The following is a 27459-nucleotide window of genomic DNA, read 5'->3' on the forward strand; positions in this document are numbered from 1 at the left end:
ACCTAGTGGAACGAGCTACCCACCTCCATTCAAAATTCTGATTCCCACAAAGGGGTTAAGAAGCGTTTGAAGACTCTCTTGTTTGGTGAATTTCTGCAGTTAGATTTTGTAACATACAAATTGTATCTCACTTGCATTTTCTTCTGAGCTCTTCACTTGTAGTGATCAATTTTGTTAAATTGTCTTGTAACACTTGTTCCCAAACAATCCCCCAGACTGATGTTTACACAGTTATGTTGACCTCTTTTATAAGTTCCTTTGGACAAATGTGTCTGCTTAGTGTAAATGTAAATTTCCTTGTAGTGTTATTCCCATACATTTAAACTGTATTGATATTTTGAATGAATAGATATCCAATGTGGTATAATGTACTAGATAGATAGATAGATAGATAGATAGATAGATACTTTATTAATCCCAAGGGGAAATTCACATACTCCAGCAGCAGCATACTGATACAAAAAACAATATTAAAGATTGATAACAATGCAGGTAAAAACAGACAATAACTTTGTATAATGTTAACGTTTACCCCCCTGGGTGGAATTGAAGAGTCGCATAGTTTGGGGGAGGAATGATCTTCTCAGTCTGTCAGTGGAGCAGGACAGTGACAGCAGTCTGTCGCTGAAGCTGCTCTTCTGTCTGGAGATGACACTGTTTAGTGGATGCAGTGGATTCTCCATAATTGATAGGAGCCTGCTGAGCGCCTGTCGCTCTGCCACAGATTTCAAACTGTCCAGCTCCATGCCAACAATAGAGCCTGCCTTCATAACCAGTTTGTCCAGGCATGAGGCGTCCTTCTTCTTAATGCTGCCTCCCCAGCACACCACCACGTAGAAGAGGGTGCTCGCCACAACCGTCTGGTAGAACATCTGCAGCATCTTATTGCAGATGTTGAAGGATGCCAGCCTTCTAAGGAAGTATAACCGGTTCTGTCCTTTCTTACACAGAGCATCAGTATTGGCAGTCCAGTCTAATTTATCATCCAGCTGCACTCCCAGGTATTTACAGGTCTGCACCATCTGCACACAGTCACCTCTGATGATCACGGGGTCTATGAGGGGTCTGGGCCTCCTAAAATCCACCACCAGCTCCTTGGTTTTGCTGGTGTTCAGGTGTAGGTGGTTTGAGTCGCACCATTTAACAAAGTCCTTGATTAGGTCCCTATACTCCTCCTCCTGCCCACTCCTGATGCAGCCCACGATAGCAGTGTCTAGTGTCTACTAGAGAATTTACCGAGAAAAGCACACTTTATTTTCACATTCATCTTGAATTTAGAGATCTTATCAAATTGTTCTAACATGTTTAAGACTAATGATAAAGATAATTTTGGCTCTGACATATAACGCACCATATTGTCTTCATATTTGCTATTCAAGTCCTTCTCTGATAGCCTCCTTTATCTCTGGTTTCTTCTGGAAATGAATAGCCAATGGCTCAATGGCTAAGTAAAAGAACTAAATTTAACCAGGGAGGCATAGGACTAAAAAAATAAACTTAAAAGGAAAGAAAGGAACTAAACCTAAGCGAAAAAAACTAAACTTAAGTAGACAGGCATAGGGAACATATCATTGTATTAAGAGGAGACAGCTTATTACATTGAACTTGAGTGCATGTACAATAAAGTCACTTATTTAAACTTTACAATCAAATGAATAATTGCTCAAAAACTTAATATCACAATATAGTCATTTAAATTGAGAAAAGCATTAATCGTTTCGCTTTTGACGTCACCCTCTGGCTCTGGGGAGCACAGTCTCGACACTCCAGTCCAGCCCTTGACTGCACTCCTTCAGCCGCCAGTCTTCCCCCCGCCCCTCGGGAAATCCGTCAGATCCGGGCATCTCTTCGGCCCCGGAGATTCCCGAAGTGTAGCCGAGCTGATCTTCGGGAGAGGAGTGTATTTTCCCGTCTACTTAAGCTCGCTGCCGCCGCCACTGCTGGTCTTCTATGCTCTTTAATTAGCGAGCATTATTTACAACAGAGGGACGGAAATAATCGCCTTTGTTGGGATTTTGGCCACACGTTTCTCCTTTTAATCCTAGAAGATCGACAGCAATCGCTTAATAGCCATTTCCCCCTAAAACCTCAGGATTGTCGGAGGGGTTATAGGTGCGATTAAAACAGCAGTCGGCTCTGAATTTTTTTTCTTTTTTTAACCTAAGTCTGTAGAAAAGCACACAACAACAACAAAAGCCCGGCTTCGTCGAGGAAGTCGGGGTTCAAAAGGACTGCAGACGCAATCAAGGGGAAAGGAGATTTTTGTAGGACGAAGAGAAGCTATAAGACGGAAGAATTCGTTCCAGACGAAGAGTGGGGAGCGATCACGGAGTCATTCGAACCGCTTATATTACGTTAAATGCGCAACCGATAGACAATCCGGCGTGAGCAAAAGGAAGGAAGGGGCTGAAAAAGCTAAAAGGAGAGAGAGAAACGGACGCGTATCTGCTCGCAGTCAGTAACCTTGCTCCTGGTGTTTTTCACTCCCACTGCAGCTGATTAGGCTTGCTGGGTGCGTATTTTTACCAACTGTTTGCAATTGATTTTTTTCCAGAGGTTGTTTGTGCGCTCCGTTTTGTAGCGAAGGGCCGCTGCTGTTTGGCGAGCACGTCCTGTACTGCTCGCACACCTTTACGTCTCACCCTTCCTTCTTCTGCCATCATCTTCATCGTCATTGTCACTTCTTGTGTGCTTTTTATTACATATTTTTTAATACTGTAACTTGGTATTTTTTTATTTGATGTCGGCCGAAGTCGCCCCCATTATGATGCCCGGATCCCGGGGTATTTTGGACCGGGATCGTGAAATGGAAAACCCGGCCCAAGCTTTGTCGACTGCCGGTGGCGGTGCCAGTACCAGCCGGGGAATCAAGCGAGGGGACCCTGAGCCCGAAGCTCCGTTGGTGGCCAGTGCAGCAGCGGGTGTGGGTGCGGACTGCAAACGAGCTCGCATGGAGGGAGGACCAGGGCCCGCGGAGATGGTGCCGCAGGTAAGAGAGTGTGTGGGGTAACCGCATGGGTATGGCGGGGGGAAGGGGAAAGCTGGGTGACCCTGCTTCCATTTGCCAGTTCACACACCTGACGTGACCCGGCGAGGCAATAAGAGATGGGTGACTGCACGTGTCGAAAGGTACGCAGAACACGTGCTTCAATGAGACAATAAAACGGCTGGATCCTCTACCCCCTGCAAAAATAAAACCAAAAACCACACTGGTACAGCAAACCCATAGATGACAGTATTGTGAGGAACATACATCTGATCTACTGACTGTCATGTAAGGTTTGTATCCGAGAGGGCCGCGCTGGCGTGTCGTGGGGGAGGGGGTGGCGACTGACGAAACAAAGAAAGGGACAATAGGACACTTGAGACGGACGGGCCGGCCATCCTTTAATGATCTCGTGGACGTCCGCTCCGTAGCACACAACCCTCTGGGTCTGTAGGTGCCCACCTCATCGTGCCCCCCGCGTTGCTGTTACGTTTAGATGGACTCGTGTCCATCTTCGGTAGGTCAAGGTTGATGTACGCAGCCCATTTGGCCCGAGGGTCTAGCGTTATACCCTGTCCACGTGCTGCGGGGGTCTGAGTGGTGGATTAAATCCCCCAGTCGTATTGCAGGCATTAGAGCGCCTTTGCATTTGGGTTACGTAGCCTCCGGAGAACCTGTGTAAACTAAGTGCAGAATATTACCTTCTTTTCTGCACTTTGCGGATTTAAGTTTCTTTGTGTTGGAGATGGGATATGGGATGTATACGTCCATGGATTGCAAATATATGAGATGGTGAATACTGTAGCCCCTTGTATTGATGAGGGGTAGTGGAGTGTTTTAAGAGCACACACTTTGTGTTAGGTCTCTGAAACCTGTATATGACATTTTAAATGGTGCTTGAAGATTGTATAGCTCTAATTAGTAGAAATACAATATCTACAAACTGGAGTATATAATACTGTGCCATTGAGTGTGGGGTGCAGATTATACATCCTTCCATCAGCATCTGCTGCAGGGCCTTGGGGTGGTCAGATGAGTAAGTCGCATCTTTTTTTATGGTAGTATTTATAAACTAGCCCTGTTATGCCATTTTATACATTTTGAAAGTCCAGTTACACCTAAGGGTATCCCCAAATGATTGGGCGGGATGGAGGTTGTGCTCGCACATTTCCTAAGTATTTCTGGTGTTGGCCAAATTATTTCATAATTTGCGGTTTCCAAAATCGCCAATACGCCAGACTTGACACCTTGAGCTAGGTAGCGGGTTGAAATTTCACCTCTCGTCTAGTGAGCAAAATGTTTGTCTTGCTTGTATTTTAATATTGGGATGAACATTTCCATCTTTTTGTTTTTTGCCTCATGGTGTTTATGAAGTCCATTGGAAGTAGGCACATCATTCTGTCCTTTCAAATGGTCACTAGGTTCAGATTGCTGTTAAAATACATGGACCAAATGCAAGTAGGTGGTATGCAATGTTTCTCCTCATTTACACTTCATTGCCCCAATCAAATTTCTTTCATTTTGATTTTTGTATTGTGGAGGTTTGGATTATTTAAGTATTTAGTTAATGTTCTTTAAAGCAATGCATTAATCTCAAGCGCACATTTTGACATTTGCTACATTTGAGCAAAGTCACCTGAGGTGACATGCTTGGTATGAATGTGATGGTGTGGCATGAACCAACATTTTTGTGCTTTACAGTCCAGTGATGTAGAAACCCGTCTTCACTGTTTACATTTCTTAATCACGTGTTAGTCTGTGGTCTCTGAGGATAGGATAGGATAGGAGGTTGGATAAGCTGGCAGTGTTACTCTTGCTCTCACTGTTTGAGAGAAGAGCACTATAGTGAGTTGGTGACAGTGGTCACCTGGCCTTATTGTACAATTGCCAAGAGATTATGTGCTGCACATGTTTGCTGAAATCCTGCACTCTGAACTCTCATAACTCTTGTCACTATTTTGTTCCCATTTTTGTAGTGCAAATGAGTCTGCTTTTCAGTTGTGTGTTCTATAAAGAACATGGATTTCTTTGGAGTTCTAGTTATTTTTTTGTGATTATTTCAGCTTGGACATGCTCTAGTTCTTCTTGAATTTTAACTGGTTATGCAAATCGGCAAAAAGAATGGTTGCAATGTTTTTGCACATTTTCCCAAGCTGTTTGTGAGATGATCACAGACTTCTTATAATTTACTATGCCTTCTAAATTGCCCAAAAATGTTTTATGTGTTGTATTACTGTAGGTAAAATACAAGTTGAAAGGCTATATGTTCAGTTCTTTGGAGACTACCACCTTAAAATTATTATTTTCAGGGTATGTGTGACTACAAACATTCAAGATCTGCCCTTTCATCTGCATCTTTTTTGGGGCACGAAATTGCTTTTCATGGTGTACTTGTTAATGTGCAAGTAATGGTGGGAAATGTAGCTGTAATTATTTCTAGTTTTGTGTGTATGTATTTAAATGTTTTCAAGTTCAAAAAAGGTGCTACATTACTTATAGATGTTGGTCTTTTGTTGACCTGATATCACCACATGGTTGTCTTCAGCTTTTTTGGCCAGGCATTCATGTTGCAAGCTTTACATTCCCATTGGTCCCAAAGCTGCTCTGTTGAATTGAAATATGGGAATAGAGTTGGCATTTGGGATAAACATAGGTCACTGTCACATTTGTGGAATTACTGGAGATCATAGATGCTTTGTAACATGGTGCCTTATCCTTCTGGTAGTATCAATTTGAAGAAAAAAAAAGACACTGGCTCTGCGGTGGGTTGGTACCCTGCCCAGGATTGTTTCCTGCCTTGTGCCCTGTGTTGGCTGGGATTGGCTCCAGCAGACCCCTGTGACCCTGTGTTCGGATTCAGCGGGTTGGAAAATGGATGGATGGAAGACACTGGCTATAAAGAGATACACGTTGTTGGTAGGAATGCTTCAGTGTGCTGTGGTCTTAAGGTGATTTCATTTGTTATTAAAGAGTCTAATGTGTGTCGAGAACATCCCTAGCACTTTTACAGTCCCACTTCCCACCTATAAAGTTGACACATGGCAAGATGCATCATAGGTTTACTCCGTTTACACCAACTTCTCACTCTACCATCATTATGTCACAGCAGAGATTAAGAATCGTTTTTTCCACTCTTCACTTGTCCAGTTTTGGTAATCACGTGCTAAATATTGCCTCCTCTTCCCATATTTTTAGCTGACAGGAGTCGAACATGGTAAAGTCTTCTGTTGCTGTGGTACATTCACTTTAAGTTGGTTCTGCACGCTGCTAAAGAGAAGTGCTATTATTTGAATATTGGATCTTTTTGTTGGCTTAATCCAGTTTGATTTGTCTCTTCCAACTCTTTCTCATTAACGAGGTGTTTTTTCCCACAGAACTGCTGCTCAGTAGCTTTTTTTTTTTGTTTGTTTATTGCACCATCCTCAGTAAACTACAGAGACTCTGTGGTGTGAAATTCCCAGTAGGCAGCTTTTCTGAAATTTTGCAACAATCATGTCTGGCACCAGCAGTCTTACCACAGTAAGATCATACATGTTGCCCTTTCTTAAATTTGATCATATAAACGCTAAATAATGTATATGCTGAGTTACTCCCAGACTATTGGCTTTTTGGCTAGCCCAGTTATTTGTGTTAATGATCAGGTATAGCCTTTAAAGTGGCTATTGAATGTATACTGTCCGTCCTTCATAAGTGAGTATGGATGTGAGGATAAGCGAGGCCTGTGAATGATTGCCACCTAGCTGAAGACTGGCTCTAGTCTTTAAACACATGTTGCAGTGATAAAGAAAGTCAGGCTCGTTATCCCTCTCAGATGGAATAAGCGAGTTCAGTCAGTGAATGTCTAGACATAAGGAGCTGTTTGTGTCCTTTTTTTTTTTTTTATTTTTAAAGACTCTTCTGTGTTGATGTTAAATATATGAAGCATGTGATGTAACAAATGGCTACTGCTTTAGTGTTTCACTTCTGTGCTTCATGTTGTTTGATAATCCATATTTTGCTGTGAGGTAGCCTATTGTAAAGGATATAAAGGAGAATTAGATATATTTTTAATTTAAACCAGACACCTTGTTGTTCACTGGAATGATTTATAATACTGATAAGGATTCCATTGTTCATTATTTTAAGATGAAGCTTACCTTGAACTTCACGCTGACAATTCGGCTGTATGCAGTTGCAGCCAGGGCAACTAAAGCTGTGGTTAGCTGCTTTTCCTGACTTATCAGTGAAAAAGACGTACTAGAGAAATAAGACTGTAAGATAACCTTCATGTAGTAAGATCATATTAGCATTCATATTTGTTAGGATGGACCATATTTTGTATCATCAGTTTGTAAAGTTTCAGCTTCTACACTTATAAAAACGGCAGTGAAAAATCTAATTTTGGTTTGTGCAAAGTCCGTTTCATGGTTGAATTTTCCATATGTAATCAATCTGTCTGCCAATAACCATGACTGTATGGCTGAGAATGGAGACTTTGGGTAGTTAAGGAATGTGATTTGCCTGTGGGGCCAAAACCCTCCTACACATAACAGCTGCCACCTTGTTGCAAGTCCGTGCTTTTGGTAAAAATGATGTGACTGGCAGGGCAGTTTGCAGCCGTGAAATAGAATGTAATGTGATAGTATATACGTCACTGGAATAGTATGGCTGCAGTTATGCTTATGTGAGCCTCAAATACAGACTTTACAAAAGATATATTTCCAGTTATGTCTACACCTACTTTTAGGCTTTGTGTTATTTTGCTAGAAAAGCATATTTTAAATGCCCTGATAGAACCACTTCTGTAACTGCAGGTGGAGTGGATTGACTTTGATGCAGTAAAGGGATGGATGGGACAGTAAATACTGCCAAAAATATTGCAGATAAGAGCTCATATTAAAAAAGCAGCATTATATGCTAGCTACAACTAGTCAAGATGAATTTATGTGGATTGTACTATAAAAATCTAAAATAACAGCAAGACGTATACTTGTTCTTTTGTAAAGCATGTATTTCTGATGTGCCGTGATTTCATCTTTAGAAAGTCCACCAATGCTACAATTCTTTCATTCTGTTTGTTTGTTTGCATCTGCTTGCCAGCTTTCCATATTGGGAAGCTGGAATTAAATAAAGAACCAAAGCCAACTTTAGCATGAACTGTTGGGTGGAGTAAAGCAGCAAAGCTTAACGATCCGCAGTGCATTCAAACTGCGGTGATGGTTATGGCAGGCTGGCTAGTCTTAAGATTTTGCTCAGAAAGTGACATGGCACCAAAAAAAGAGGCTATAGATGCTTGCCTGTATAACTGCAAGACTTCCAAAAAAAAAAAAAAAACTTCCCATAACAGCAGTTAACTACTGCTCCCACCCCTACCAAATCTCCTCCATAAGCTCAGCTCAGATCATAACGGATATTTCCTGGTTTAACTCTGCTGATCTTGTTACTGCTGGCCAAAGCCTCTTTGCAAGAGAGGATCGGAAAAATCACATCAGAGGGATTAGATTAGAAAAACAACATACACTAACAAGGCTGCCCTGTAAACACTGTGGCCAGCCGTGTTCTCCTAGCCTACTTGGACTGTTGGTGCTTGTTTGTAGTGGTGTCCTGTGCTTGCTCATCAGACAGGCCTTTTTTTTTTTTTTTTTGCAATAATGTAACAAGTTGGCTGTCTGAATAGCTGTATGACACTTACTAAGTGCACTGAATCGAGCTATTAAGAAGTATATAGGTTCTATTTTTTCTGGTTCCACACAAGCACTTTCCCTGCAGTTTTTATAGGTTTTTCAGGGCTCACTCTATTACATAAGGAACCAAGAGTCCTCAACTTAAATAAACGTGCTCTCTCATTCTATTGCTGAAGAGCATTTTTTTTTTTTTTTTTTTTTTTTTTTTTTTTTTTTATATAAAACATCAAGAGTGCAACCTTGTAGGCTTGGCACTTGGTCTTCACCCATTTTATTCAGTTAAGTCCTGTAGCTCCCTATATACCGGTAGTTTCTGAAGCCTACATTGCCTTGCATTAATGGAGTTGAGATTTTGTAGTTAGCTGGAGAAACCACAATGTTCTCATAATTAATATTTACTTTTAAAGCAAAGAGAAAAACATTTTTATTTTCTTATGTTGTATGATGTTGATAAATTGCATCTCTCCTCTCCAGCCTTCTGGTTCTCTTTTCAGCTAGTAGTAGTTTTTTCAGCAATTGCATTATTTTTCTGACACACTTTTTCACAGTGACTTACGATCACGAGTGCAGAGTCTAATTGTTTCCATATTTCCACATCAAGACTTGCAAGGTTAAGTGACTCGCTTGTGGTCACACAGTGAATACGTGGTTGGGATTCTAATGGCAGTTTTTTGAATTGAATTTAAAACCATCAATTTAACAGAGTATTTTTGGAAGCTGCTGAAGCTTTCAACTGTTTGGCTCTTAGGGTTGAGGTGGGAGGGAGGCAGGCAAGCCGGAAGGCAATACAGGAATCCAATTTGTATTGCAGTTACTCTGTCTGTGTTTGGAGGCTGTTCGTTTATTATCAAGCTCTTATGCCCACAATGGTACCTGACATCTTCTGTTCTATCATATATTGTTAAGATTTGGCAGTAAACTTTGCACTCATTTATACTCCTAATTTTATTTATTTATCTAATTATTTTGTAAGTTGTTTTGAAGGAGGATGTTCATCCGTACAGGCTAGAAAGAAGTGTGCGTCATTTTAAATGACATATTTTTGTTTGGAAGTAATTTGTTACTTGCAATGGTTATAGGCCCTCTTGAGATTTTCCTGGGTGAGCATATGTGGGTTGGGAGCATCAAATGCATGCTCTCAAGAGTGTTTATATAAAAAAAAAAAAATCATGATTTTGGTTGCGTACATAACTGGTAACATTGTTATGAAAAAAATAAAAGCTGTAAACTCTTGATGTTTATGTAAGTTACACAATCTGTGTAATTACACAAATGAGGTGATCATCTTTGAAAAGTGTTACGTTTTTTTTTTTTTTTTTTGGTAATGGAAATCCCTGTTAAAATAAAGCATTATACATTATTAAAGAGATGCATAGTTTTTTTTTTTTATTCCCATATTCTGAAAAAATCCAAGTGGTTTCTCCAAATATTTCCCTGCTTTCCTCCCGCAGGCAGGCGCTGCTGCAGCTTGCTTTCTGAGATGGTCTTCATAAGCCTGATCTTACAGTATGTATGTACAGTATGACTGCAGACCAGGGATTCTCATATTGACTGATATTCTGATCATGGGTTTACCATAACCTGCAAATAAGTGCACAATACAGTTTGATTTCTGATTTTCTTGTTAATGACTCCTCTTGACTTTTTTTGTAATACTGTTCTGAGTGATAATGACTATCAATGAATCAGATTACTTGCATCTGTAAATTGAGTAAGGGTGTCTATCGAAAAATTATTAACCCAATAAAGGATATATTAATTTCAATAACTTGAATTTGACAGTTTTAACATGAATTTTCATGTTATTAATTATTTAATCTTTTTTCCAGTTTTATATATGTCCAAAACTTGATAATGTACTAATGAGTGTTTAATGTTTTTCCACGTAAGGTGTCTTCCCACCACAAGAACTTTGAGTTATTGTATGATGTAGGCTCTTGGCCACTTGTGGTTGTGATGAGTAGTATGGTGCAATCAGAAGTTCATTGGGGACACCACCACCTTATTTCTTCAAACTGATCGCAACTTCACAGGGGAGACTATTGCCGTGGTGCAAAGTGCAGCACTCCATCTTCACCAGTAATTCTCCAAAGTCCAACTACTGAAAGAATGGAGTTCTTGGAATGGGAATGTACAAATGTTCGAGTTTTGAAAAAGTCTTCTTGCAGTGGGAATGCGGCTATCATGAACGTTTTACTGTAATGTAAGGCCCTTAACCTGCAATTGCTGAGCACTTTGAGTAGTGAGAAAAGCACTATATAAATGCAAAGAATTATTATTTATTTATTTATTTAATTATTATTATTATTATTAATGGAAATGGTACTCGCCTGATAGACGGATGTCCCTGCTTTGGGAACACAGGATGCAAGTACATGAACACTGTTGCCACTGGGAAAGAAACACTGATAGGATGAAATATATACAGTACAAGTAGCTCGAGACATTAAATATTATGATAATAGTAATAATAACTTTATATAGAATCTTGTCATACATTTACATGAAACTCAAGGTGTTTTCCACAGATTAATAAAAAAAACAGATATACCTCATTTAGTTAGATTATTATCATTAATACTGTGATAATTTGTAATAAATGTTAGTATACTAAATATAAAATCAAATGGGTATTGTTAAGCAAAATGTAACCACTAAAGTGAAAAATAAACCTTCACTCTTATCAGAAAAAGGTTTTCTATTTAAAATATTCACATATTAAGGTTGACAATAGAACAGCCAGTTCTAATTTATTCAAATTTATTATATGAGGAAATATATATATAAAAAAATCCTAAGCCTAATAGTGCAAAGTTTTTATGTCATGTTTTTTGTCAACTCTTTAAATCGGGCTTATTTTAAAAACCTACATATATATGTTTGGTATCATTCTTTTCAGAATTTATCGAACTTTAATGTGATGTTGTTAGATTTTCAGATTCTTATTCCGTTTTTAAATTATAAAAAAGTAAAATATTAAAAACTCGTGTCCCACGAGAGGAGACTTTGTGCCAAGAAATTTAACCACGCCCAAGGCCGGAAATAAGACACAGAGTAGATGACAGACAGCTGCTGTACAGGCTTTAAAATGTTCAAAGCGCCGCAAGATAATGTGTGTGTGTGTGTATATGTATGAGTGTGTGTATGTATGTGTGTATAGAAGGTAAGAAGGTCGTATCATGGCAGCAGAGCCGGCACTAAGCTAAAAGCCAAGCGGCCAGTGAGAAAGTGGCGATACAAACCTTCAGTACCTTCTGTGATCCTGGGAAATGTGAACTCACTGTCAAATAATATCGACGAACTGGCTGCGCTGGTGAAAAATGTCAGGACCTACAGAGAATGCACTTTGTTGTGTTTTAGTGAAACGTGGCTAACAACTAACATCCCAGATGCTAACGCGAAGCTACCTGCGTTTAGCACAGTTAGATCGGATAGAGACGCAAATACCTGCGGAAAGGAGGAGGACTCGCTCTCTATGTGAATATAAGGTGGTGCATCTCTGAACACGTAAACGTCAAAATCTCCACTTGCTGCAGGGACATCGAACTGTTGGCCGTAAGTCTGCGTCCCTATTACTTGCCCAGAGAGTTTTACATCCCTCCTCGGGCGAATGTGGAGATGGCGGGTGACATCATCCATTCCGCTATTGCTAAACTACAAATGCAGCACCCCGAGGCGCTTGTGCTAATCGCTGGAGACTTTAACCATGTGATGCTGGACAAAACATTACCTGCCTTCTCCCAGTATCATCTCCAGACAGAGGAGCAGCTTCAGCGACAGACTGCTGTCACTGTCCTGCTCCACTGACACTGACAGACTGAGGAGATCGTTCCACACTATGCGACTCTTCAATTGCACTCTTGGGGGGGGGGGGGGGGGGGGTAAACATTAACATTATACAAAGTTATTGTCTGTTATACCTGCATTTTTGTCACTCTTTAATATTGTTTTTTATCAATGTGCTGCTACTGGAGTATGTGAATTTCCCCTTGGGATTAATAAAGGAGCTGGTGGTGGATTTTAGGAGGCCCAGATCCCTCATAGACCCCGTGATCATCAAAGGTGACTGTGTGCAGATGGTGCAGACCTATAAATATCTGGGAGTGCAGCTGGATGATAAATTAGACTGGACTGCCAATACTGATGCGCTGTGCAAGAAAGGACGGAGCCGGCTATACTTCCTTAGAAGGCTGGCGTCCTTCAACATCTGCAATAAGATGCTGCAGATGTTCTATCAGACAGTTGTGGCGATCGCCCTCTTCTACACGGTGGTGTGCTGGGGAGGCAGCATTAAGAGGAAAGACGCCTCACGCCTGGACAAACTGGTGAGGAAGGCAGGCTCTATTGTTGGCATGGAGCTGGACAGTTTAACATCTGTGGCAGAGCGAAGGGCGCTCAGCAGGCTCCTATCAATTATGGAGAATCTACTGCATCCACTAAACAGGATCATCTCCAGACAGAAGAGCAGCTTCAGCGACAGACTGCTGTCACTGTCCTGCTCCACTGACAGATTGAGGAGATCGTTCCTCCCCCAAACTATGCGACTCTTCAATTCCACCCGGGGGGGTAAACGTTAACATTTAACATTATACGAAGTTATTGTCTGTTTTTCACCTGCATTAGAGTTATTGTCTGTTTTTCACCTGCATTATTATCATTCTTTAATATTATTTATTTTATCAGTATGCTGCTGCTGGAGAATGTGAATTTCCCCTTGGGATTAATAAAGTATCTGTCTGTCTGTCTGTCTGTCTTTTCTTCTTAATGTAAATGATTTTGATCAGTTTGCCTGGGAATTTTTATTAGTAAATCAATTACTCCTTTTCATAATGAAGCTCAGAAAAGAGAGAAAATTCTAAATTAAAAAAAAAAAAAAAAAATTAAATACTAAACCTCCTGTTCTTGTCTTTCTGTACTAAGTTGAATTACCTGCCGCAGCTATTATAGAAAATAGTCTTTTTGGGAAAAGTCTCAATTTTTATCCAAGATAGAAGATGAAGAATTGCCTGTTTTTGTCCTGTGTGGGGGGATAGAGTTTCAACCTGTGCTTGGTTAATTGTAGAGTGGTACTGGATAGCAATTTTAGATCTTGCTACAGGTATTCAATGGGTTTAAAGTCCTTACTCTCCCTGGGTCAGTTTATTTAAAGCCTCGCCATTGTTATTGAGAGTGTCATTTGGGCCATTGTGCTGTTGAGAGAGTAAGATACTTCCCCTCTAGTTTAAGCTTTCTGACAGAGGGATCCTCCTGGATGTGTCTGGACGGTGTAGCATTCATGTTTCCATCAACCCTTACCCGGCTGACTGTCACTTCTACACTGAAAAATCCCCACAACACAATGCTACCATCATTCTTATACAGAGGGAATGTTGTTTCCTGGCTGATATGCAGTTTTAGGTTTATGCCACACACATCACTTATTGTCCATGTCATAAAGGACTTTTTTTTTGTGCAGCGCTTTTGAGATTGTTGAGCTGTGAGCATCTTGTCTAATTTCAGTCACTGACCTCTACAACTCATTCAGTGACAACTAGCATCACTGTAGCCTTTGAAAGTGCCATTCTTGTTAAGTGAACAAGTTTAGAGGAGCAGTAAGTATGGAAGTAGTTTTCTGTAAGGTATGTTAAGGGTGGTTGAGATGGTCTTGTACCCTTTCCCAGATCTGTTGTTCTTCTTTAGAATCATATTTTAAACTTTTTTTAAAAAAATTTTTTGTTTTGCTTGCCTTAATTTTGGTTTGATTCATGGAGAATCCCTACCATACTGCTAGGCCTCAGTGACAAAGGAGTTTATTTATCTTCACAATTTTTTGGGAACAGGTGGTCCACTCATTTCTTAGACATTTGGATACCGTCAACAAATTAGGTGAGTTGGTACGATAATAAAGTGCACCTGAACAAAATTAGCCTTATGTTTACAAAGGGTATTAATATATATTTTTTTTAAATCTTACCATTTTAGGTTTGTTTTTCCTTTGGGCCAGTTGTTGAAAGGTTTTCAATGAATTTCTTTTGATTTGGCATGTACACTGTTTTGCAGGTAAACTAGAAAAATCATTTCTTTAGAATCACAGACAATAGAATAGAAAAATAGTTTATGGGGGTGAATGCTTTTCAATGTGCTGTGCGTGTGTAAAATATATACACAAACACACACCATATATACAAAATAATTTATAGTAAAAATTTTTAACCGTATATTCATCAGAAATGCTATGCCTTGTTATGTAATTGTTTAGATTCAGAAAGAAGTAGTCCATTATAAACCAGACACTAATCCATCAAGGGGCTTATACACTCACACACAGTCATACTCGCTTATACGGGAGTATAAAGCAGTTCACCTTGCATTCACCTCTTTTACTATTGAAGAAAATTGGTCCTTCCAGAAAGAGAATCCACCCAGACGGGGATAATATACAAACCATTAGCAAGCAATGATCTTGCCTGGAATTAAACCCAGGTCTTTGCAGCTTTGAGGCAGCTTTGCTGATCATTATGATGTTTCAAAGTAAAGTAAATTATGAAACAGTCATATGCAATAGTTTGATTCATAGAAAATGGGTAATCATTTATTTAAAAATTTTAAAGCATATTTCTAATTGTTAACAGTCTAAAGCTTTCGCTCGGTGATAATTTTTTTTTTTTTTACACAAGTACAAGTGCTACTTGTTCTTATTTTACTTCAAGAAACTCCTTATCTGCAATTTACAAATGTTATACAGTGAATTGTTAGAACCATTAACATTTTAAGGTAGAGCTTAATGGTATGATGTTTGCTTGATCTTCTTTTTTAAATTTTTTTTTTTACCCTTTAAGAGATGAGCTGAAGAAAAATTGAATTGAAGTTTGAATAGAATTGTTATACAAATCTTGCAAATTTAAATTTTAATTGGTAATCCCTCTAAGAAAGGATAAGCATAACAATGTGCTAGCAAGTGACAAACACATTTGATCAAATGTTGCACATTCTTTCAATGCAAATTAGTTTTAAAGGCTAGTTATCACTGTGTTCTGTAAGTACTGTTTTTTTTTTAATAGTTTTTACTTCTAAATACAAAAGCAAAAAAGGGTTGTGTGTAGTCTCTCTTGTTCTTTCCAAAAGGATACTGTATACACACTGCTACCTCTTCTTCTTAATCTAGCATATATTGAAGACTGATTTGCATCATCAGTTTTAACCAAGTACAGTATAAGTAAGAAACTTAAATAAGTAGTTTGTAGATCATGGCACTTAGTGTATTTTGTGATTAAACGGATTGAGAAAGGTGCTGTAAAAATTAAAATGTGATGCAACGAATATCACTGATTCCAGAAAGCTTCTGTTATCAGTATTAGATTACTGATGCCATCTTTCTTTCTCTGTGTGCAGTTTCCATATTCCTTCTGTATAATAATGGGTTTTCTGCTATTGAGTTTTCTTCTGTTTCCCTGTGATGTTCAAGTTAATTGGTTGGATCCAGGTTAGTTTGATGTCGGTAAGCACAAGGTTGCCCTTTAAGGCACTGGTCTCTCTTTTAAGACTGGCTCCTATCTTGCATCCTATATAGTGTGTGTGTTATACACACACACTCACAGTATTTTTTATTTATGCAGACTCTTGGAAGTGTGCTTGACCTCCTGCTCAGTGGTGGTCCAAGTCCATGATATGCTTTTCATTTCATTAAAAATGTAGTGTAATACTGATTTTTTTTTTTTTTGTAGTTTTTACATGACAACTCTACATGGGGTGTTTGTCTTATTTTGCTTGTGTGGTCTACCCTGTCCTGCTGCTTTTAGTTAAAACTAACAAAATACCCACGCTTCGCAGCGGAGAAGTAGTGTGTTAAAGAGGTTATTAAAAAGAAAAAGAAACATTTTAAAAATAACGTAACATGATTGTCAATGTAATTGTGTTGTCATTGTTATGAGTGTTGCTGTCATATATATATATATATATATATATATATAACACATATAGACATCCACATATATACACATTTCAAAATATATATACACATACATATACACATACATACATACACACATATCAACATATATATACATATACACATACATACATACACACACACACACATACACACACACACATACATATACACATACATACATACACACACACATATACATATACACATACATACATACATTGACATATATATATATATATATATCAAAATACCCGCGCTTCGCAGCGGTGAAGTACTGCTTTAAAATTTTTATTAAGAAGAAAAGTAAACCTTTATAAACTGAGGGAAAATGAATCAATAATTATTTGTTAAGGATCTCTCTGTATACCACGTTGTCAGTTCGCCCCTCCGGTTGTAATATGACCAAGCTGTGTGCTGACCTTACTCTTGAGCATGCAACGTACAGTTGGCCATGTGAAAAGCAGTCCTGCCTGAAATCAATGCCAACGTTTTGTAGGGTCTGTCCCTGAGACTTATTAATTGTCATTGCGAAGCAGAGCCTTAGTGGAAATTGTAGGCGTTTGAATTGAAAATTGAGATCAGAGGGTATAACGGGGATGCGAGAAATAATAACTCTCTCCCCTGAGCCACCGCCAGTAAAAATAGTTGCCTCAATGAGGTTCTTTTGCAGAGACGTGACCTGAAGTCTTGTGCCGTCACAAAGTTTCAGTGGCTGTACGCAAATCCACAATCGCTTTCATATTGTTTTCGTACCTTATCAATTGTGTAATGTGTGTTTTGAACAGGTTTGATTAATGCAAGTGATCACTCCTGCTGCGTTCAGTCACTTCACGTGAGCCGCTCTCTTGTGTGATGTTGCGATGTCCACGGGTTTATTTAATGTTAGCTAAGACCCAGCAGTTAAAAGTTTCTCACTGCAGCAATTTTAACTCTGTTACACAGTGATCCAAACTGTCGTTTATACCTCGTGTCTTCTCATTAAACTTGTATCTCGCGAATATGGCATTGCAAACGGCAGCGGGTCAGTTCACGTGCTTACGCGGGAGGCGTGATGACGCGATATATTTTGATATATATCAAAATACCTGCGCTTCGCAGCGGCGAAGTACTGCTTTAAATTTTTATTAAGAAGAAAAGTAAACCTTTTTAAACTGAGGGAAAATGAATCAATAATTATTTGTTAAGGATCTCTTTGTATACCACGTTGTCAGTTCGACCCTCCGGTTGTAATAAGACCAAGCTGTGTGCTGAGCTTACTGTTGAGCATGAAATCTAACGTGGTTTTTGCCCTTCAGAATGAAAACAGTTTGAATTTACCTTTTTAATAAAAGGCGAGCTTTTAAGCCTGAGAAATCACCCCGTAAATGCACACGTTTAATTGCACATGTGTTAATATGTATGCTTACACAGTATTAAAAGACACTCAACAATTAACATCATTTACCTTCGTTCACGCGTTTGACTCGTGCTGTAAATCTCTTCCTTGTTTTCAGTTCACGTGATTACGTAGGAGGCGTGATGACGTGATACGTGACTCCGCCTCCTCCATTTGAGTATATGGACAAAAAACAGGTTCCAGTTATGACCATTACACGTAGAATTTCGAAATGAAACCTGCCTAACTTTTGTAAGTAAACTGTAAGGAATGAGCCTGCCAAATTTCAGCCTTCTACCTACACGGGAAGTTGGAGAATTAGTGATGAGTGAGTCAGTCAGTCTGTGAGGGCTTTGCCTTTTATTAGTATAGACTAGCAAAATACCCGCGCTTCGCAGCGGAGAAGTAGTGTGTTAAAGAGGTTATGTAAACATATATATACATATCTACATATACACATATCTACATATATACATATATCTATAATAATAAAAGGCAAAGCCCTCACTGACTGACTCACTCACTGACTGACTGACTGACTGACTCATCACTAATTCTCCAACTTCCCGTGTAGGTGGAAGGCTGAAATTTGGCAGGCTCATTCCTTACAGCTTACTTACAAAAGTTAGGCAGGTTTCATTTCGAAATTCAAAGCGTAATGGTCATAAGTGGAACATATTTTTTTGTCCATACACTGTAATGGAGGAGGCGGAGTCACGTATCGCGTCATCACGCCTCCTACGTAATCACGTGAACTAAAAACAAGGAAGAGATTTACAGCACGAGTCACACGCGGGAACGAAGGTAAATGATGTTAATTTTTGACTGTCTTTTAATACTGTGTAAGCATACATATTAACACATGTGCAATTAAACGTGTGCATTTACGGGGTGATTTCTCAGGCTTAAAAGCTCACCTTTTATCAAACGCGGGAACAAAGGTAACTGACGTTGTTCACTGTCTTTTAATACTGTGTAACCATACATATTAACACATGTGCAATTAAACGTGTGCATTTACGGGGTGATTTCTCAGGCTTTAAAGCTCGCCTTTTACTAAAAAGGTAAATGCAAAACTATTTTCAATCAGTTTATTGAAACGCTCCCGTTAAGGATTGCAATAACATATTCGCGAGATAAAAGAACGAAGTAGGGGGAAATGGAGGAACAGCCGGAAACAGCGAAGAGCAAAAAATTAATTAAACAATTGAGAACGGAGCGAGTGAAGCATACAAGCATGTTCATAAGGGAAACAAAGCACGGTGTAAAACGTAAGTTTAAATTAAGTTTATAGAAACGCTCCCGCTGCGGATTGCAATAACCTATTCGCGAGATAAAAGTTTAATGAGAAGACACGAGGTATAAACGAACCACACGCCGTGGCGCAACGTTAAGGGCAACAGTTTCAACCATTCTATGATCTGCTTCTCGCAACTGAAAGACGGCACATGGCGGATGTTAGCCGACTTGCTGACCGCAACGTTAGGGGCTTCAACTATGGCGCTGACGCCACATCTCAGTGCCAACACTTTGCAGACTGTACTTAAAAGACACGCCCTCCTCACTGGACAGTTAAAAAGACCAATCAAACTAACGATGACATCAAGTATTACCCAATCAAAAGTAGGAAAGGAGGCATCTTCATAAAATGCGTGTGGGATGATTTGCATGACACGCTGCTTTAAAAAAAAAATGATAAAAAAAATACGGGATAAATCCCGTCCAGTATTGATTCAAAACGGGACGCGCAATTTCATTCTCAAACGCGGCACGATTCCGTATTTTAAAGGACGGGTGGCAACCCTACAGTGCCAGGTAACCACCCATACAATCAGATTGTGATTCAGACTAGGAATGCAATGAATGTAATTACCCCGATCTACATACAAGGCGAAAGTCTTGCAACATTCAAAGATGATGGTTTGGGATAATTAGTACTTATTAAGTACACCATGGCACATAAAAGCTTATGAAGCCTTGAACCGAAAAAAGCAAGATCTCAGAGATCGTAAAAAAAAAAAAAGGAGGTAATTTCGTTTTACTCGCTGTACATTTTAGTCAAACATTACCAGTTATTCCACCAGGGAGACCAGCAGATGAACTCCACGCGTGTTTAAAATCCATGCTTCTCCCACGCTCGGTTATATGTCGCGTGTTCTCGGGTAGGTACACCAAAAAATGTATACATTTAAGCATGTAATGGGCAAACAAAAAATGAGGTATACCCGAAGGCACTGCAGTAGTACTCAATGTAACTTTACTTCTTAAATGTTAATGTTTTACTGTTTAATAATTTATATGCTTCTTATATATTGTTCAAATTCTTTTATCAAAATACCAGTGACAGCGCAATGCACGATAACATGGAGTGAATACACCATACGCATCTACCCACGGCCGCCCTGGTGTGCGCAGATAGGAGTTGATTCTAAAATAAAATAAACATAAAAAGAGTAATACAATCATCACCCATAAAGCAGATAGCAGACGTGACGTATTATATGTGTACCAGATTTCAAGTCAATAGGTGAAACGGTTTGCAAGCTACAGGTGATTTAAAATCCTGGACAGACCAACGAAAAGCCACGGTAGCAAATTATAGAAGAAGATTTTACTGTTTAATAATTTATATTTATATGAAATGTGCTTCTTATATATTCATATTCTCATATGATAATGATGTTAATGTTGTTTATATTGATTTCTATGTTATTGTAAGTGCATCTATGTGTGTATATGTATGTATGTATGTATGTATGTATGTATGTATGTGTATGTATGTGTATATATATATATATATATATATATATATATATATATATATATATAAAAAATATGTGTATATGTATATATAATATATCTGTATGTGTGTGTATATGTATATATATATATGACAGCAACACTCATAACAATGACAACACAATTACATTGACAATCATGTTACGTTATTTTTAAAATGTTTCCTTTACTTTTTCATAACCTCTTTAACACACTACTTCTCCACTGCGAAGCGCGGGTATTTTGCTAGTATATACATATACACATCCGCATATATATACATATATCAACATATATATACACATACATATACACACATACATACATACACACACACACACACACACACACACATATATATATATATATACACATACGGACACATATATATACATATACATATTTACATATCTACATATATATATACACATAGATATATGTGTATGTATCTATCTATCTATCTATCTATATATCTATATATATATATATATATATATATTCCCGTGCTTTGCAGCGGCGAAGTACTGCTTTTAAATTTTTATTAAGAAGAAAACCTTTTTAAATTGAGTGAAAATATACCAATAAAAATTTGTTAAGGATCTGTTTTTTTGTGAAGCTGACTTCACACAGCCTCTCCGCTGTTTTATAAACGAACGTCATATAAGGTCTTCCTTTTTCATTGCTTTGCCAACGGAAGCAGCCTTTTTATTTAATCCTGTTTTTACGATTGTTCTGTTTGTATATGACATTGTCAGTTCAGCACTCCGGTTGTAATATGAGCAAGCCGTGCAAGCTTACTGTTGAGAATGCAACGTATAGTTGTACAGGAGAAAAGCAATCTTGCCTCAAATCAATGGCAACCTTTTGTAGGTCTATGAACTTAATTTAAACTTTAGGTTTACATGGTTCTTTGTTTCCGAAGTACCTGCAGTCATGAATATGTCTGTATGCGTCAGTCGCTTCATATGTTCACGTGAGCCGCTCTGTTGTGTGATGTTGCGATGTCCACGGCTTTATTTAATGTTAGCTAAGACCCGGCACTTAAACGTTTCTTGCTACAGCAATTTTAACTCCGTTACAAAGTGATCCAAAGTCTCGTTTATACCTCGTGTCTTCTCATTAAACTTGTAAGTCGCGAATATGGTATTGCAAACGGCAGCGGGAGCATTTCTATAAACTTAATTTAAACTTACGGTTTACACCGTGCTTTGTTTCCGCAGTAGCTGCACTTATGAATATGCTTGTATGCGTCACTCGCTCGCTTCTTATTGTTTCGCTGCCTTCTCAATTGTGTAATGAATGTTTTCTTCAGCGCTCTTTGGGGCTCTTCCTTGTTTTGTACGTACTGCGTTCACAGTCAGTTCACGTGATTACGTGGGTGGCGTGATGACGCGATACGCAACTCCGCCTCCCACGGCCATGGAGGTGCACTCTATTACAGTATATGGACAAAAAAGAGGTCCCAGTTATGATCATTACGCGTAGAATTTCGCAATGAAACCTGCCTAACTTTTATAAGTAAGCTGTAAGGAATGAGCCTGCCAAATTTCAGCCTTCCACCTACACGGGAAGTTGGAGAATTAGTGATGAGTGAGTCAGTCAGTCAGTGAGTGAGTGAGTCAGTGAGGGCTTTGCCTTTTATTAGTATAGATGAAGGAGGAGGCAAAACATTCCTGAATACTGGTGATTTCCAAGTTCCAGCAAGTCTATCTCTCTGACTTGCATTTCTTGATGTACTTCATGAAATCTTGAAGTTGATTATTTTTAAGTTGGAAAGGAATGCTTTAGAGAGCTGGTTTGTTATGTTTGTCTGGCCTTTACTTGGGTGGTTTTGTAGGGTGAAGAATCTGTCTCTGTCTGACAGAGGAAATAATGCTGAACTCCCTATCGAAACTGGGAGGCAGCTTTCCTTTAGCCGGTGATTTTTCTTTTTTATGAAAATGAATTTGAAGGTTGTGCTTCCATAACATCATACTTTTAACGCTGGAAAAAAAAGATGAAAGTAGACAGTTTGAGGAAAGGGTCTTGGTGGAGTTTAAATTCCTCACATCAATGTCTAAGCCAATATTCATCAAAGTTGTAGCATGTCAATACTGTTCTAAAGATATTTCAAGATGAACAAAGGCTTAGATAGGAAGCAAAACCCCAATTCAAATGTCACTGGTTTTAGGAATTCATAATCTCGGTCTCTGAATATATAAGTACTTTAAATGGTTTTTCCTTTCCAGTATGGCTTATGTCAAAGAAACACAGTTCTGTAACCTTCTTGGAGGTTTTGTAGTCATTTGTAATATTGTGGTTTATAGCCTAAAATTATGATGTACTGCCAGATTATTTTTTTAAAGTTGATATGTCACTACACTTTTGGCACGCAGACCGATTTTCTTAAATTGGAAGAATCCTAACTCTTCTCTAATAAGTCAGTGGGAAACCGATGTTTTATGTTATTTGAAATTGGAAAAAATGAAATTCTCAGAGGATCTGTATAGAATTTTTTCAAAACCTGGCAGGATCTAGTCAATAATATTTTAGAATAAGAAGAAATAATTATTTCCGCATTTCTTTTCCTTCTCCATTTATTTTTTTTGCCCTATTAAACTCAATACTTTAGGCATGTTTACCAGCCTTAAGTATTACTCCTTTGGCCATGCTCTCCTTCTCGGGTGGGGTTTGATTTGTTTTTCAATCCTATTTTTTGTAAAAATTGATCTATTTGTATGGAATGATTACAATAAAATTAGTTAAAAGAAAAAAAAAAAATAAAGTTGATATGTTTTGACGTTACCATATTATGCCTAAAATAACCTGATCTTCTTCTATAAAACCATTTTATTTATGAATATCAATGTGAACATTAAAAACGTATTGTAAGCATCCATCCATAATTTTCCAACCTGCTGAATCCGAACACAAGGTCATGGGGGCTCTGCTGGAGCCAATCCCAGCCAACACAGGGCACAAGGGAGGAACCAATCCCGGGCAGGGTGCCAACCCACCGCAGGACACACACACCCACACACTAGGGCCAATTTAGAATCGCCAATCCACCCAACCTGCATGTCTTTGGACTGTGGGAGGAAACTGGAGTGCCCAGAGGAAACCCATGCAGACACGGGGAGAACATGCAAACTCCACGCAGGGAGGACCCGGGAAGCGAACCCAGGTCTCCTCACTGCAAGGCAGCAGCACTACCACTGCGCCACCCTATTGTAAGCATGTATTTGCTTAAAATGAGGTTATCATTTAAATGACTCAAGATGATGCCTGCATGATTGTACTTGATTAGTTTTTTTTGTGTATGTATGTACAATAAGTGGTTGAGTGGTTAGACGTTGTTTGTGAGATATGCGAGGGCAGGCACAAAACTCAACTTCTGTGCTGTTGAGAAGGCTTTTTTTTTTTTAATAACTGAGACAGATTATCTTTACCTTTTGACATCTCTTTAATAGTGTTAAATTATTGTTTAATCCTGTGCATTATCCTTTCTTGTATGTGTTCTGCCCACCCTGAATGTGTTAAAGTTAGGGGCACCCACATAACTGAGAATTTCGGCCTGTGTGAAAGCATGAAAGTATTCTCCCATTTAACAAGTGGAGACCACGGAGGAAAAACAAGTGGCAGCAATACCTCTAGGCTGATATAAACCATGTGGTTCCAGAGGGGAACTGTCCCTCCCTTTAATTGAACTGACATCTAGGGAGCTAATTGCATTGGAAACCTGGCCCCATCTGGCTAATGGGTGCAGGGATAGCAGGGTCCACAGGGTCGGGAAGACTGTGTAATAGACGTTCCTCCGCTGGAGAGAGGAAGGTGTTGATGGAAGTAAGGTCGTGTGCTCTGTGGTGGTATTCCTGTGGACAAGTGAGTGAATAGCCACATTGAATACACAGAGGCTCAAGACCTATAGTTGGTACTTGGAGTTTTTCCCTTTTGTGTATCCCCCTGTTTGGAGTCTTTATTATTGTCTAATCACACCTCTCTTTCTAATTTTCTTTTTTTTTTCCTTCCCCACTCTAACATCTGGTAATTGTTTGTAATCTTCACTCCAGGTTACATAGTATAAAGGTTAATAGAAATGGCTGTTTGTCAGCTGAGTCTAATATCAGGTTTTTGTTTTCTCAAACAATTGAGGCATTTCAACCTGGACTGATGGCACCATTGCTTGCAGTTAGACACATGACAGGTTTAATTGCGCGAGAGATGTGTGAGGATTTTAAACCTCTCCTGGGCAGGTTTTTGCCCCTTAAACTCTTACGTGGCAGCTGAAGTAGGTGTGATAAAGAAGTGTGATTAGGCCTTAAATTTGAAAAGTGTAGAAAGTTGACAAGTTCAGAATTCTGTTTAGTTTCTTCACCTTATGTATCTAGGCACTTTTTTATGCAACTTATATTAACACCTCAGATACTTCACTTGTTTTTAGTCAGTGACTTTTACTGCACAAATGCAGTTACATTACAAATCTTTCCTTTTGTTTTCCTTTTAAAATGCTACACCCAGGTCTCAACACCCACCCCAAACCCCACTTTCCAATGGTGTAGAATTTGATTGCATTATTTAAAAAATGTATATTTTTTTTATTGAGTTTTATTCATGTACCTGGTGCCAGCTGTTTCTGTAAGCGATAAACACACATTTGACGCAGTATTTTAGGAGTTACATTTTGACTGTGTTTATAGTTGTGCCTGCATTCATGGATAGTATGGTGAACAATTTAAAGTTGCTACTTTGAAAGCTCAGCCAATGATAAACAAAAATCTAAAGAATTAAGAGGGGTTCCCAAACTTTTTCATATGACTGTATATAGTCACAAACTCTACTCTGAGTCATAGCAAGGTTTGGGGCAGCCACCCATATATTTGGTATCCTGGCTGCAAAGTTGCAAAAATGTTAACGGCACTGATGTGCACAAAACCGAGTCCAAAACAGAACTGAGGGGAATAGTGAAAAGGTGGAGGCTTTTCAAGGGGAAGGCAGGAAGTGAGGTCAAAGGGGTCGGGCTCACAAGGGTCTTCAGCCATAGGCTCGAGCCCGGATGTGACATCACAGGGGCTGGAGCCAGCAAGGTCTTCCTCCATAGGCTCGGACCTGGAAGTGACGTCAAGAGGGCCAGGTGGAATCTCCAGTGAATGGTCTGCAGGAAAGGGAGAAAGTGTCCGTGCACTCTGCCACATCCTGGTCTGATTTGGAATTGCCCTTATTCAAGCCCTTTAGCTGCCTCCCATGTCCACGTGTGTGACAAGATATATATTGCAATAGTTTCCAAATATTGTAATAGTTTCCAAATTCCACCAAACAAATGAGATTTTATTATTTAACCATGACCCCCACTGAGTTGCTGTGCTTGCTAAGTAGATTTGTATGGTTTCTTTCAAAACAAAACCTGAATTTGTAAAGCATATAACCATACTGGTATGGTTATGTTGTGTGTGTGTGTGTGTGGTGTATACAGCATGTATGTACTGTTTTGCTTATGGTACTTTTCCATATGCTGAGCAGTTTTGTTTTTTTTTTTTCATTTTTATTTTCTGTTCTCCCAGCCCAGCTTTTTACATTTTTATTTATTTTACTTGAAGAATCTAACGTTGCATACAATCAAGCTGAACTTTGAATATGAAGTCATACAACATAATGACTCCATAGTTAAACTAGAAAAAAATTTAAGAAAATGAAAGAGTCTAAGGAAACAAACAAAATGGGAGAAAAAGCAGGAACAAAACTCCTAGCTTTATAGTTATAGATCGATAGATAGATACTTTATTAATCCCAAGGGGAAATTCACATACTCCAGCAGCACCTTACTGATACAAAAAACAATATTAAAGATTGATAACAATGCAGGTAAAAACAGACAATAACTTTGTATAATGTTAATGTTTACACCCCCGGGTGGAATTGAAGAGTCACATTTATAACAGTTGTAACTGTTTCCAAGATGTCAACTATTTATTTTAGTGTCACAAAAACACTAAAATAATATCCTTTGCTACTTTTAGTTTGGTTAGATATTTTACAAGTACTCTTTTTTTGTGTGGTCAATGCACAATGAAGAAAATGATTGCATAAAATATTTTATACATGCAAGTATTCATACACTCAGTGGCCACTTTTGGGTGTCAGTTGTTTATATTAAGAAAAAAAATAACTGGTAATATCTAATTCATCTTCAGCAAATGCATGTGTTTATCCTTTGGCATAAGTTAGCACAAAGTTTTCACATAATTCTTTGTGTATAATTGTACCGTATGTGTATAATTGTACCGTATGTATATGTGTATTTGTATATGTCATGGATGAATGGGAAAATCCATCTTATTGCAGTAGACTCTGGTGCTTTGCAAAAAGTCAGACTAACTAGAAGCACAAATTTCTCTAATGAGCCTGGGTAATTTTGAAAAATAAGCTTCCTTTCCAGTTGACTTGGCTCAAACTGCAATTGCCTGAAGCCTTTTGCCCTAACAGATTTTCCATTTTGACTGCAACATATGTATCTATATGTATCTCTGTGTGAAATAATAAATGTGTTAAGTTATTCCCAGACTGAATGTTTAACTATTTTCAAATATCTGTTTGAAAGAAATATTACTTTACAGCTTGAACTTTGCTAATGTTTAGGAAGTTTATAATTGGGACATAACGGGAGGTTATAAGTGAGTGAAAAAGTCATCTTTTATAAGGCATTGTTGAATGGCATGGGAATGGAGACTATATAATGTGCAATTTATTCTTG

At 38.7% G+C, this 27459-nt stretch overlaps 1 protein-coding gene across 1 annotated transcript in view; it reads left to right on the forward strand.

Annotated features, from left to right (window-relative positions):
- The first annotated feature begins 1837 nt into the window (after positions 1 to 1837).
- Positions 1838 to 27459, forward strand: part of LOC114662211 (RNA binding protein fox-1 homolog 2-like) — a 253045-nt gene continuing 227423 nt past the window's right edge. Inside the window, 1 exon segment of the mRNA XM_028815596.2 lies at positions 1838 to 2989. Coding sequence (XP_028671429.2) covers positions 2741 to 2989 — 249 coding nt within the window. The 5' untranslated portion in view covers positions 1838 to 2740.

This window comes from Erpetoichthys calabaricus, chromosome 12 (genome assembly GCF_900747795.2).
Source record: "Erpetoichthys calabaricus chromosome 12, fErpCal1.3, whole genome shotgun sequence".
NCBI classification, from domain to species: Eukaryota; Metazoa; Chordata; class Cladistia; order Polypteriformes; family Polypteridae; genus Erpetoichthys; species Erpetoichthys calabaricus.